Here is a 14,444-nt window from a genome sequence, read left to right as displayed (position 1 = left end):
GTTCTCTTGAACAAAACCTCCTTTGCTCTTTCTACAGTCCTGCCTCCCTCGTTCCCTGTGTCATTCTTGGTGCAAGAGTGACATGGACACACTGAGGTTAGGTGACAGCAGCCAATGCTCACTGATGGACACCCCCATTCATGGGGGGTTCAAAGTTCTCGTGCTTGAACCCTTGGTTGGGTTCCTAACACTGCTTGGCTCACTGGCTGCTAGGAGTGAGTGGCACTGGCTGGGGCGTCTTGTTTGAGATCCTCCCTAACCTACCATTGTCTTACCTGGGGACTTGTTTACTACAATTTTTTAATGAATTAAGCTGGGAGCTGGGGTCTGTCATGGCCAATTTTATCTGTTCAGCTCAGACCTGCTGTAGCTGTGACACACAGCTTCACTCAGGGCCCCAAACCAAGGTCCTGCTCCATCCCCATCCTCAACCAAGCTCTGGTGCCCCTGAGCCCCAAAGGGACACTCTGGCCCCTGGCCCAGCCCCAGAGCAAGCCAGGCAGTGCTGTGCCCCCTCCTGTCCCTGCTGTGGCACTTGTGACAGGGACACCCAGCCCATCTCATTAGAGATGTGTGCTGGGAAGGGGACATGGGAAAGGCAGCTGTGCCACTGCACCATGCTGCCACTTCCCTCCTTTTTACTTCTGGAGGCAAAAGGATTGCTCAGAATAATCCCTGTGCCTGTTGGGAGGAAAACCACTTTGTTAAAACCAGCAAAAGAAGCTGAGCAGCACTGCAAAAGCAGGAATGCCAATGATGGAATGCCCTGGTTGGCAGGGACCTTAAAGCCCCTCTCATTTCCCCCCTGCCCCGGGCACCCGTCCCCAGCCCAGGCTGCTCAGGGCTGTGCAGGAGCTGCAGGGGCTCATCCCACACCTCAGCTCTGCTTGTGCCCCTTGCAGGTTCACCCTGGAGCCGCTGGGCTGAGCAGGGAGAGGCACCAGGCCCGGGGCTGCTGCAGCCTCTGCCCACCCCCAGCTCCTCCTTTGAAGCAGCAACACTCAGCAGAAGTGCAAATGAAGCACTCGTTCCTCCAGCTCCAGAGAGCTTCCAGAGGTGTGGGTTTCTGTAGTTCAAAGAGGGAGGCACCTTTATCTGCCTCGATTATCGCTGCTCTTTGTGCTGATTCTCACTTTCCCAGTCACCGAGGCAGGAAGTTCCAATCACTTGAATTTCAACACCCAATCTTTGCAATTAAAAAAAGAAACAACATGTTTTTAGATACTTTCGGTGCAATCATTAATCATCATCATTTAAAAGATTTTCGCCTCCTGAATTTTGCCGCTCCCTAATTTGCATAGAAAAAATAATATGTGAAAGTAATTAAGATGAACAGAGGCTTAATTATCCTGCATCGCAGGGTCAAAGTGTCGCAATTAATGTTCATCCAAGGGTAATTAATTTCGAGAAGCTTTGAAAACTCCACTTCCTTTTCATTCCAGCATGGTGCCTCCGTTCTCACCGACCACCTGCTTCTCCTCGGAATTTCTGAGGAACTCCCACGTGATGGTGGCTGACGGGGACTCTGGCAGGGCCTTTTCCCTGCTCCGTGGCACAGGGTGTGTGTGCTTTCACAGACTCTTACACTATTCCAGTTCCCTGTTAATGTGAAATCCAACTGCATCCCAGAGCCTTCCTCTGCATCCCAGAGCCCTCCTCTGCATCCCAGAGCCCTCCTCTGCATCCCAGAGCCTGCCTTCACATCCCAGAGCCCTCCTCTGCATCCCAGAGCCCTCCTCTGCCTCCCAGAGCCCTCCTAAGCATTGCAGAGCCTTCCTCTGCATCCCAGAGCCCTCCTCTTAAACCCAGAGCCTGCCTTCACATCCCAGAGCCTTCCTCTGCATCCCAGAGCCTTCCTCTGCATCCCAGAGCCCTCCTCTGCATCCCAGAGCCCTCCTCTGCATCCCAGAGCCCTCCTCTGCATCCCAGAGCCTTCCTCTGCATCCCAGAGCCCTCCTCTGCATCCCAGAGCCCTCCTCTGCATCCCAGAGCCTGTCTCTGCATCCCAGAGCCCTCCTCTGCATCCCAGAGCCTGTCTCTGCATCCCAGAGCCTGCCTTCACATCCCAGAGCCTGCCTTCACATCCCAGAGCCTGCCTCTGCATCCCAGAGCCTGCCTTCACATCCCAGAGCCTGCCTCTGCATCCCAGAGCCTGCCTTCACATCCCAGTGCCCTCATTAGCATCCCAGTGCCCACCTTCACATGCCCACTTCTGGATGGCACAGCCTCAGCTTCCCCAAGCACTGCTGCCCACCCAGAGCAGCACAGCAGCTGGCAGGAGAGCCCTGGCACACTCCCTGAGGATCTGTGTGGTTTTATTGAGCTGGGAACGTGACCTGGGGCATGGAAGCAGGGAAGCAGGGAGGAAGGGGCTCCAGAAGCTGGCAGCTCCTCACAGAGCAGCCCCAGGTGCTCTGGGCTCTGGCAGGGACAGGTGCTGGGCCAAGCAGGCAGCTGTTACCTGTACTTTCATTTCCCGATCCGTGTCCCAGATCCGGATTATCCTCACGTCTCCCGAGGTCATCAGGAGCCCAGTTTCTTGTTCCCAGTCCACCACCATCCCTGCTCCTGAGACACAACAAGGCAGGGGTGCCAGTCAGGGCCAGCAGACTGGCACCCCAGCTCTGCAGAGCTGCACTCCGTGCAGCATCAGCTCCCATGGCCCGAGCTCCAGACACTGCCAGCGCCAGAGGAAATGCAGAATCACACACAGAGACACCCCACACAGCCCCCAGGCGGGACTGAATCAGCTGCTCCTGCATTCCAAACACTGCTTTGCCCCCTGGTGTGAGTGCTGAGAGAAACCAGCAGGGTCCCTGTGGGAGGGGAGCACAACTTCCAGGAACTGCCAGGGCCAGAGCAGTGCCCAGCACCACCACGAGAACATTACATGCTGATTGAAGACACAGCCGGTGCCACCTCACCAGCAAGACCTGAGAGCTCCTGCACTGATTCCTCCTTCTGTCAGAAGGGTGTGGGAGATGTTCCTGGCCAAGGAACAGCCAAGGCACGGCTGCAGTAGAGTGAATTTAACAGCTGGTGGGAGCACAAACCAGTCTGCTGCATGACTGGTGAGGAGGGGAACACCCTGCAGTGACAGCAGCTCAAACACCCTGACAGGAGCTTCTGCTCCTCATCCCCGAGGGCACGGAGCAACTCCAGGGGAAATTCAGCACACAGTCCCATCCACACTGCGTTAAAAACACAAACAAAAGCCCCGGGAGCACCACAGGAGGGAACCAGAGAACTCCAGCCCCTCTGGAGTCTGTTTCCAGCCCCTCGGGAGGGCAGGGACAGCAGCAGAATTCCTGCCTCACACAGCAGCATCCCTGCCCCAGAGCAGAATCCCTGCCTCTCAGAGCATCATTCCTGCGCCAGAACAGAATTCCTGCCTCTCAGAGCATCATTTCTGCTTCTCAGAGCATCATTTGTGCCCCAGAGCAGAATTCCTGTCTCTCAGAGCAGCATCCCAGCCTCTCAGAGCAGAATTCCTGTCTCTCAGAGCAGCATCCCAGCCTCACGCAGCAGCATCCAGCCCGTCAGAGCAGTTGTCCAGCCTCTCCCCATGCCAGCCCGAGTCTCTGGTGCTGAGCAGTGTTTCATAAGCACACAGAGCTGGAGGCAGAACCCTCTGCAATGCATCAGGACTGCAGCTCCTGCCCCGGGCACTGGCAGGGCCTTCAGCACCACCCCTGTGTCTCCGCTCCACAACGTGCTCATCCACGAGGTGAAAACGTGCACTTGGCTGGGTGTGCTGCCCAAACCATCCCCAGCAGGACACCTCAGCCTGCCCCAACGTGCTCTTCTGTCACCAAAGGGCCACAAGTGCCTGGCAGCAGAACATCCACGGCTACAGAGCACAAAGGAAACAGCAGCACATCCTCTGAACACCGAGTTCTCCTGCAGGATGGAACGACCTTGTTTTGCACAGCTTCCCAGAAAACACCCTGCCCCTCTCCCCTCACTAAGCATCACATCTGAGTGCATTCCTGATCCTGCCACATCCAGGGAGGAGGTCACTGATGTTTCATGGCAGTTCCTCCCCTCCCTGCAGGAAATTCAGGACTCTGGGCTGACCTGGGAGCCTGGATCTTTATCCTCAGCCAAACGGATTGTTCCTTCAGACTGCCTGGCAGCTGGCAGGGCTGGAGAGGCAGGCAACAAGCAGGCAGTGATGGGGATGATAAACACCACTGAAGTGTTTGCATTTGTCAGCTGCTTAGGGCCCATGTGACAGGATAAACGTGGCAGCTGAGATGGATCTGGCCATTTCCATCCCCGGTGGAGTTCAGCAGGCAAAGAGCTCCCAGGCAGCTCCACAGCTCCCAGAACAGGTTTCCTTCTGAGCAGCACCAAGTCCTGTCCAGCTGTGGTTCCAGGGGCTGCTCTGTGCAGGGGCACAGGGGAGGTGAGTTTGGGGGCAGAGTTGGCATTTTTGGTGCCTCTCTTGGTGTGCCTGTCAGGAGTTTGTCACTGAGGATGCTCAGCAAGGACACCCAGGGCAGGAAACTCTCACTGAGGGAAGAGGCTCCAGAGGGATTACACAAAGGTTGCCATGAGAGACAAGCACATGGAAAGGACAAGGGTTCACTCCCAACCAGGCTGGAAAAAAGGAGGGAGATGATCACAGAATCCTGGAATGGCTTGGGCTGGAAGGGACCTTACCAACCCCCCCATTCCAGCCCTGCCATGGCAGAGACACCTCCCACGACCCCAGGCTGCTCCAAGCCCTGTCCAGCCTGGCCTGGGACACTTCCAGGGATGGTGCTGGCTATGGTGTGGCTTGAGACCTCGCAGTTCCTGCCTTTCTTATTAAAATTTAAATAGTTCAGCTCAGTTGCTGCTCCCTGGAAGAGGCAAGAGCAGGATTTGGATCACCCCAAAGCAAGGATCTGCTCCTGCTGCACCCCAGTGTGCCCTGGCCAAAAGGGGAGGAACTGGCAATGCTGAACCAGAACTCCAGCCTGTCTGAAGAGCAGAAAAGCCCTCATACAGAAATGTCAGTCACTTGGAAGTGTGTGAGGGGAAGGAAAGCTTCCTCTGACTGCGAAATGTTCCATCCAGAGCTGGCACTCACAGTATGGAGTGAGACAGAAATAGCTGAACTATTTCTATGTACAAGCATGGCAGAGATGATCCAGGATTGGCTCATGTTTCCATGCTCAATTCAGAGCATTTTGGGATGAGGAGTGAACGTGGGATTGAATAATAATGATCATTTCCTGTTTAATTAACAGAGGTCCTACTCCAGGATGTTACAACTGAGCCTGCAGCCCACCCACAGGGCTTTGGCTGCTGGGCTTGGCACCTGAGCTGCTCCTCACCAGCCCCTCCTGCACCTCTGAGCACCTGAGCTGCTCTCACTGAGCCCCTCTGCACCTCTGAGCACCTGAGCTGCTCTCACTGAGCCCACAGGTGCTGTCCTGAACACCTGAGCTGCTCCTCACCAGCCCTTCCTGCATCTCTGAGCACCTGAGCTGCTCCTCACTGAGCCCCTCTGAGCACCCGAGCTGCTCTCACTGAGCCCCTCTGCACCTCTGAGCACCTGAGCTGCTCTCACTGAGCCCCTCCTGCACCTCTGAGCACCTGAGCTGCTCCTCCCCAGCCCCTCCTGCACCTCTGAGCACCTCAGCTGCTCCTCCCCAGCCCCTCTGAGCATCTGCCCAGCCCCAGAGCTGGCTCTGCCTGGCCTGTCACTGTCACAGCACCCAGGGACAGAGCTGGCACAGCCTCTGGCACAGGGCAGTGCTGGAATGGCACAGGGCAGTGCTGCTGCTCCCAGAACCCACGAGCTGCAGGAACCAGCCCTGCACTGCTGCAATGCATCAGGAGCTAAGAGCACAATTTCCCCCTAAGGGATATTATGTTCTTAGATAACGAGCAGCAAATCTTCCACAGCTCAGGGAAAGGAATTTTTAAATGTCTGTGGTGGAGGTGGTGTTGTTTTTTGGTTTGGTTTTTTTTGTTTGTTTGTTGTTGAGCCTTTTAAAGCCAGCACTGGCAGGTCTGCTTGGCTGAGTTGATCCACACCAGCAGCTGTTCCTCAAGGTAGAACTGCCCATGGCTGTTCCCTCAGGATTGCTCTGAGCCAGAGAGATTTGCCTGGATGGGACAATTCCATGGATGAATTCCAGTACTACTGTGGTGAAAGCAGCTGCACTCCCAACATCTGCACTGCCCTGGAATGTCAGGGAACGTGGCCAGGCTGTCCTTGGCATTTCAGTGGAGTCAGGAATATCCATGGAACACAACAGAAAAGCATCCTGGACTCTGACTGATCATTTTTAATCACGGGCCCTCCTGGTTGAGCAGTGAAGCACATCCCTGCTTTAATTTCCAGGAAGCAGTGGGAGGGTTGGATGACCTCACTCATCATTAATTTCTACAACATCCTCTCAAAAAGTGTCCCCCTCCTCCTGCCAAGGACTCTGCAGTGAGGGACAGCAGGAGCTGGGATGCTGGGAATTCAATTAAAAGAACACAAACCCCTGGAGCTGCCATTTCTCCAGTGATTTTATTGCCATCAAATAATCTGACCAGAGCTGTGTCAGCCCTCGCTGCTGGTGGGGGCTCCTGGGAGGGGTGGGAAGCTCCCTGCTGCTCCCTCTGCCCCTTGCTCTGAGGCTGATGCTCTGACCAGCTCCTGCTGCAGGCTGAGCTGTCCCCCTGTCCCCCATCCACCCTGGCCCGGGGCACTTCCAGGGCTGAGCAGTGTCCAAGCATTGCTGAGGTACTTGGCTGCCAGGAGAGCACCAATTCCACACAGGTTTTACAGCTCTCCAGAGGGAAGGGGGAATGCTGGTGCTGCCCTTGTCACCAGGAGGGCACAGGCACCTGGAAAAGGCTTTCATGGCCCTGCCCTGTCCTGGCCCCTCTGGAATTCCCTGAACTTGCTCCTGCCCAGGGATTCCCTGACCCTGCTCCTGCTCCTGCCCAGGGATTCCCTGCAGCCAGCCCTGCTAATTTTAGCCTTGGCTGGGGGATTCCACAGGCAGGCAGCAGCAGCAGCCACACATCAACTCTGCTCGCTCCTGCCCCAGCTCCCAGAGCCACAGAGATCTGCTGAACTCCACTAACGAGCTCTGAATCAGCCCTGCCAGGAGCCCGGCTGATGAATCAGTGCAGACACAGCCAGCTCTGATCAGTCAGCAAATATCAATAATTGATGAACATCCTGAGGTGACACCTCCACCACGGGCAGCCTGGGATGCCCTGACACATCCACCATCTGCTCCCTCCCGCGTGGGAGAGGAGTCAGGATCCAGAGCCCCACAGACCCTGCAGATGCTGTGGGACAAGGCTGGGGACTTCCTCCACCTTCCCTCCATGCAGCAGAGTGGAATTTGTGACATTTGTTACAGAATCCCAGAAGGATTTGGGTTGGGCACAGCCCATCCAGTGCCACCCCTGCCGTGGCAGGGACACCTTCCACTGTCCCAGGCTGCTCCCAGCCTGGCCTTGGGCATTTCCAGGGATCCAGGGGCTGCTCTGGGCACCCTGTGCCAGGGCCTGCCCACCCTCCCAGGGAAGAATTACTGCCATGGACCCAACCTACATTTCCCTCTTTCCTCTTTGGCTTATCTCTGCCAAGGGTCCACGATTCTGAGGCTGCTGGGAAAGACTCCCCAGCATCTCCTTTCCACAGGATCTTTACAAATAAACCCCAGCCAAACCCACAGCAGCTTATGCAGGCTCCATTTGGAATCTCCCTCTCAAACCCTTCTGCTTTGAAAGGCCCCTGGAAAAGAGAGGCTCCCAAATCCCCCCACCTCCTGTGGCTGAGGGAGCTCAGAGAGGCTGACAGGAAGATTCCCTTGCCCCAGCAGGGCTGGGCCTGCCCAGGGAGCACAGATCCCTCCCTGCCCTCCTCACGGGCACAGACACGGGGCAGGGCATGGCAGAGGTGAAGCAAAGCTTCCCAGGAGCCAGAGATCCCCCAGACCACACCAAAACCCCAACCACCCACCCCACAGAGCTCCTGCCCACGCCCTGAGCACGGGGAACAGCAGCAGCACTCACCTCCCTGCTTGCTTCTGTCCAGATAGATGGACACCCTTCGGGCCAGACCTGTGGGGAGACAGAGATCAGGGGGTGCTGCTCAGGGCCAGTCAGCCAGAGCAAAACCCAGCTTAAAACAGGGACTAGAAACAACTCAAATGGAGGAATGTGAAAGAGGAGCAGCAGCAGCAGCCAGAGCAGCACATGCCTCCCTCACTCACTGCAGCACAGCAGTTTTGGGAAGGCAGCAGCCTGTGTGCAGCAGGCTCTGGCTGACAGCTCTGCAGGGACAAGGAGCCCTCCTGTGCCCTGCTCCCAGCACAGACAGACAGACAGACAGACACCAAGGAGCTCCCGGGAGCTGCACAGACCCATGGGAGCTTGAGGCTGCTGGCAGGGGTCAGGGTTTGTGTGCCCACAGCCGGGGGGGCAGCAGGGAAGCAGCTGTGCCAGCTCAGCTCTGCCCTCCCAGAGGAAATGTGCAAGTTCTGTGCCTGCCCTGGGCTGCTCTCCCTCTCAGGCAGCCCCTGAGCGTGTCACTGTCCACCTCAGACAACCCAGGGCTGCTCCCAAGCTTCCAAAGGATGAGTTTAGGGATTGCATATTCCTCTCTCCTTCTCTAAGTGTGGAAATAGCCCCAAAAGTCAAGTTCTGGCTGTTCTCAAGTGCAGTTCAGAGGTGAGTGTGACATTATGACACAGGGGAAAAGCTGGGAGAAGAGGAAGGAAATCAATAGTGGGAGCAACCAAACTCCAGTAAAACTCCTGAGCTCTGCAGCTTCAAAATGCATCCTCAGTTTTGTGAGGCAGTGCTGGACCACAGCTGTGGTCTTGGCAGCAGATGACTCTGAAGACTCTCATCTCCACGGGGACTTGCTCCACTTAGCTCTTTTGAAGTGGCTACATTTATTTCTCTCTCCACAAACAGATCTGTCCTTCTCCACTGCCCAATCTGCTGGGAGGGTGGAAGGCAAAGAAAACAGGCCCCAGTCTGCTTCAGTCCACAAGGGAAAGAAAAAGCCAAGGGGAAAAAACCTCAATCCTAAAGAGAACAGATTTAAAAGTTTCCCCAGTCCTGTTTTAGCAAACGGAATCACCCAGCTCTCAGAGTTCTCTCCTCTGCAGTGTCAGACACTGAAAATCCTTCCTGGGTGTCAAACCCTGTCCAGAGTGAGGCACAAGCAGCAGAGGCTGTGCCCTGGCACAGTGCCCATGGAAAGGAGGGCAGGACAGTGGCACTGGGCTGAGGCAGCTCCAGCCCAGCATCCTCCCTGCCCAGCAGCAGCCCTGGGCATTCCCAGCTCCAAGGAGGCAGATCCTGAATGCAGGGATGGGAAACATCACCCAGCAGCCAGCAAAGCTGCTGTTTGTTGGAAATCAGCAGCACAGAGCTCCAGAGTGACAGCACAGAGGGCAATTGTCACCACTCCTGGGCTCCTTGTGCCCGAGCAGAGCCAGGCCCTGCCTGCTCACAGCAGCCCCTGCTGCCACCCTGGAAAGGGCAGGCTCTGCCATTTGCACAGCAGGCTCTGAGTTCCAGCAGCTCCTCACCAGTCCTGGGCAGTGCCCTCAGCAAGGCAGAGCCTCAAACACAGCCCCTGCTCCCTGAGACACAGCAGAGGGGCTGCGGAGAACAACACACACAGGCAGCCCCAGGAAATCCAATGAATAGCTGAAAGAGCTGTGTCAGGCTCCTGGGATGAACCACATCAGCTCAGAAATGAGAACTGTCAGCTTTTAAGGTCAGGATGAATGATGATGGTCATCTCATCTGACCTCCTGCACAGCACGGGCCTCCTCCAGCACTTCCTCATCAATCCCAAAGTGCTGATTGCACCAGAGCACACCCAGGAAAAGCTGCAGCCTTGATTAGAAATATTCAAGGGGCACAGAACTGCCATTGGAGCATTAGCACCTGATGGGTCTGGGAAGGAGGGAACATCCACCACCTGGAATGCTGCAAAACCTTCTTTAATATCCCAAAACTTCCCTTAACATCCCAAAACCTCCTTTAATATCCCAAAACCTCCCTTAATATCCCAAAACCTTCTTTAACATCCTAAAACTTCCCTTAATATCCCAAAACCTCCTTTAACATCCCAAAACCTCCTTTAATATCCCAAAACCTCCTTTAATATCCCAAAACAGATTTCAGGGTTACACAAACTGGTTTTCTGGCTTCATCCCATGTGTGGCTGGATGCCAATGCTCCTTTTTACACCCTTTTCTGCCCAGTTCTGCTAACATTCCAAGCAGGCCAATGTCTCACTGTGCTGTCCTTCTGCACGTGCCAGATTTAGACCACACGTCCCTCTGCCACCTCCTGACCCACAATAAACAGGGAAGAACAAGAGCCAAAATTGGAGCTGGGGCTAAAGGAGGTCACAGGTGCCACCCAGAAAGCTGCACAAAGGCTGATTTCCAGCTTCCCCCCAGAAAGGTCAGTGGCACCCACCTCGTGTGGTTGGCAGCATGTCTGACAGCCCCTGCCAGGCTGTCACCATCTCCGGGTTCTTCTCCAGGTCTGCAAAGTTCTTCCACACCCTGATGGCACCGTCGTCTGGGGGAGCACAGGGAAAGAACACAAAGCAAAGTCACTGCTGGTGCAGCTCCTGCAGCTCCTTGTGCACCAGGAAGAAGAGGAGAAGCAGAGCTGAAGTCACACAGACCCCAAACCCAGAGTGTCACTTAAACACTTTCTGCTGGAGTTGTTTTCCCTCTCTAATTTACATCCACGGAACCTAAGGCTTTGTTCCACTGGAGCTGTTCTGGAAGAGCTTTTCTCCTCCCTTGAACAACACCTGACATTCAATGTCTCTCCATTTCCTTGACATTCATTTTCTCCAGGATTCATCTCTGGATTGGTGCCGAGGGCCACACAAGTACCCACTCAACACAAACAGCCCCACGGAGGCAGCAGCATCAAAGCCCAGCCCATCAGCAGCAAATCTTTCAAGAACATTGTGTATTTTTTTTTCAATTTGCTCCCCATCTGTGAAACTTTTGTGCTAAGAATCAATAAATTGAAAGAAATATGTCCTAAAGGCTCTCTCAGCTCCCCTTCCCCCTCCCTTAATTACACCCAACCTGTACAGTTGAGCAGGGAGCTGGAGAAGCTGTTGAAAACACTCTGAGTGTTTGGAATGGTTCCTTGGGAGAGGAGCAGATCTGACTCACAGCTTTGCAGACCAGAGACTGGGCAAGATCTCCTCAACAGCCCCCTGCTCAGGTGAGATATGGGCTGGAGAGAAACTCAGACCCACCTGAGGGGTTTGGTGCTGAGGCTGAGCCCTGCCTGCTCTATGCGAACACAGCACAAGGAACAGAACTGCAGCTCCTGTGTTTTGGCTGCTGCAGTTTCAGCTCTGGACAGCAGCTTTACCCAGCTGAAATCACCAGCTTTACCCAGCTGAAATCACCAGCTTTACCCTGCTGAAATCACCAGCTTTACCCAGCTGAAATCACCAGCTTTACCCTGCTGAAAACACCAGCTTTACCCTGCTGAAAACACCAGCTTTACCCTGCTGAAATCACCAGCTTTACCCAGCTGAAATCACCAGCTTTACCCAGCTGAAATCACCAGCTTTACCCAGCTGAAATCACCAGCTTTACCCTGCTGAAATCACCAGCTTTACCCAGCTGAAATCACCAGCTTTACCCAGCTGAAAACACCAGCTTTACCCTGCTGAAAACACCAGCTTTACCCTGCTGAAATCACCAGCTTTACCCTGCTGAAAACACCAGCTTTACCCAGCTGAAATCACCAGCTTTACCCAGCTGAAATCACCAGCTTTACCCAGCTGAAAACACCAGCTTTACCCTGCTGAAATCACCTCTCCCCAGGTGTGCCACGGGAGGGGGTGACCACAGCCTTGCAAGGACTCAGATGGGAATGGCTTCAGCAAGTGTTGGACTGGTCAGTCCTTGGAAAGTCTGCTTGAGAGATTTCAGTGCCAGGAAGAACCTGCAAGTCTGAGCCTGGCAATGCCTCCTGAGCTGAGAGCAGGCAGGGCAGGGCAGGGCAGGGGGGAAGACTGGGCTGGGATCAGTCCATGGAGGGGAGAGAACAGAGTCCAGATCAGCTCAGCGGACTGGACCTGAGCCAAGGCCAGTGGGACAGTGTCCTGAGTGTCCCTTACCTGTGGCAGTGAGCAGCAGGGAGCAGTCCTGCCCGTTCAGGTACTCCATGGCCGTGATCCGCGTGTACCGAGGGTTCCCGTTGTGGAAGTAGTCCAGCTTCTCCCCCTTCTCCCAGTCCCAAAAACTGTGGGAGGAAGAAAGAGCACGTGAGCTTTCAGTTCTCTGTACCAGCTGTAGAGATGCACTTGTTATCCAGTTTGGGATTTCTCCTTTGGAGTTTGGCATCGTTTGATTAATAACACATCACGGAATCATGGATGGTTTGGATTGCAACGACCTCAAAGCCCATCCAGTGCCACCCCTGCCATGGCAGGGACACCTCCCACTGTCCCAGGGTGTCCAATCCCCAGTGTCCAACCTGGCCTTGGGCTCTGCCAGGGATCCAGGGGCAGCCACAGCTGCTCTGGGCACCCTGTGCCAGGGCTGCCCACCCTGCCAGGGCAGGATCTCAACACCTCCACCTGCTGAGAGAGAGCCAGGACAGGGACCCAGCTGTCCTGCTGTGACCCCCTTGTCCCCAGCCCTCACCAGATGCTGTCCTTGTCAGCCACAGCGATGCAGGGGGTGAAGGGGTGGAACTTCACCACGGAGGGCACGCCCGGGTTCCTGTTGAGGAAGATCTGATCGTCCAGCCGGGAGATGCCTGCGGGGACAGCACCAGCTCAGCTCACCCTGATGGCCCCAGGGATGGGCTCTGCACAGCCCCAGCTCCCCAGGGCCACCAGGCACCCACCCCAGTTCCACCAGGACAGCCCAGCCCTCCCCTCCCTCCAGGAGTTTCTCATTCACCCCCAACTTGAGGCACCTTCAGCTCTTGAGGTGCAAACCAAGAACTGTGGTGACTAACCCTTCATCCTTCACACTGGCAAGCAAGGAGAACAAGCCCAGCCACACCCAGGGAAATGCCAGTTTGTGTTGAGGGAAAAAATCAACACTATTTCTTCAAAATGTAAAATTTGAAAATGCCTTTTTTCAGTTTTAAATACAGCATTTCACTGCAGCTTGTGGATTATTTATTTAATCTTCCATTTGAGTTCCCTTAAATTTTAGGTTAATTTGCAAATGAAAAATGTATTTTCCATGGAGACGTTAAAATGATGGGTAAAGACTTTTCCCATCTTGTCTTCAGAGCAGTTTGCTAGTCACAAACAGTGCTGGGACCCAGACACTGCTGGGTTCTGGCACTCTCTGAATTCATCACACAAACCCCTAAACCCAGGAGACATCCATTCAACCCCAGTTTGTTTTAGAATGCATCCATTGAATCTAATTTTCATTAAAAGCTTGTAAGTCTATTTTAATTCTTTTTAATATTTCACATTTTCATTATTTTTTTAATGAATAGAGGCATTTCAGTCACTCAGGTCAAGCAACCAAATATGAACACTGTCTAGAAAGAGATTTAACTTCTCCAGGCAAGCATGAAAAATCCCCTTCTTTGTATTCCATCAGATCTCCCAGGCCATCTCCTGGGCTCCAGGATCATTTCTGTACTTCTCTGGTTGATGATATTCTGCAGTTTCCTGGCATGAAGCTCCACAGGAGCAGCCTCCCAGTGACAGGGCTGAGCCCTGGGCACTTTTCCTTCAGAACACTGGGATTTCCAGCCCTGTGTGCCTCCAAAAGCATCCCTGGGAGGAGCAGCCCCCAGCCCAGGAGGACATGGGAAGGACACCAGGAGCTCCTGAATTGTGGCTCCCCAGCCTCTGCTGCTCAGGGCAGGGAAAAACTGAGGGATGCAAATTCCTTAGGGAGCTTCATTAGGTGCCACTTTATTAGAATTAATTCCTGTGCTCAGAGAATTCCAGCCCAAAGCTGCCCCAGAGACTGAGCCTCAGGTTCCTGGGGAGCTCCTGCTGACACAGCATGGACCTGAGGCACCTTGGGAGCAGCACAGACACAAATATCCCAAATAAAATGGGGTACAAGGAGCAAACCAGCACTTACAGAGCTCAGCAGAGCAGGGAACGTGAGAGACATCCCTGAGGTGTCCCCTGAGCTGGGGGGACAGGTCCAGCAGCTCCACACTCTGCCATGACCACATCTGTCCCACAAACCCTGAGCCTGTAGCTCTGGATTTGACCCTCCAGCATTGCACCTCCCATCCCCTTAACAGCAGAGACTCAGCTGGTGACCACAGCCAGCAGCTGAGAGCAGAGAGCTGGGGCAGCAGCAGCTGGAAACACCTGCAGCAGCTGGAAACACCTGCAGCAGCAGGGAAACACCTGCAGCAGCAGCTGGAAACACCTGCAGCAGCAGCAGCTGGAAACACCTGCAGCAGCAGCTGGGAAGGAAACACCTGCAGCA

The 14,444-nt window shown here is 54.7% G+C and overlaps 1 protein-coding gene across 2 annotated transcripts in view; it reads right to left on the bottom strand.

The window, feature by feature from the left end:
• Positions 1-14,444, bottom strand: part of RPTOR (regulatory associated protein of MTOR complex 1) — a 101,226-nt gene that overhangs the window by 7,692 nt on the left and 79,090 nt on the right. For both annotated transcript variants that reach the window (XM_064395898.1, XM_064395899.1), the window contains 5 exons: positions 12,666-12,780; positions 12,137-12,261; positions 10,453-10,557; positions 8,020-8,067; positions 2,462-2,568 (listed from right to left, as the gene is read on the bottom strand). In XM_064395898.1, coding sequence (XP_064251968.1) covers positions 2,462-2,568; positions 8,020-8,067; positions 10,453-10,557; positions 12,137-12,261; positions 12,666-12,780 — 500 coding nt within the window. The remainder of the gene's footprint in view (positions 1-2,461; positions 2,569-8,019; positions 8,068-10,452; positions 10,558-12,136; positions 12,262-12,665; positions 12,781-14,444) is intronic.

Source organism: Passer domesticus, chromosome 20, assembly GCF_036417665.1.
Source record: "Passer domesticus isolate bPasDom1 chromosome 20, bPasDom1.hap1, whole genome shotgun sequence".
Classification (NCBI taxonomy): Eukaryota; Metazoa; Chordata; class Aves; order Passeriformes; family Passeridae; genus Passer; species Passer domesticus.
The sequence above is the reverse complement of the archived record's forward strand: the minus strand, read 5'-3'. Positions and strand labels throughout refer to the sequence as shown.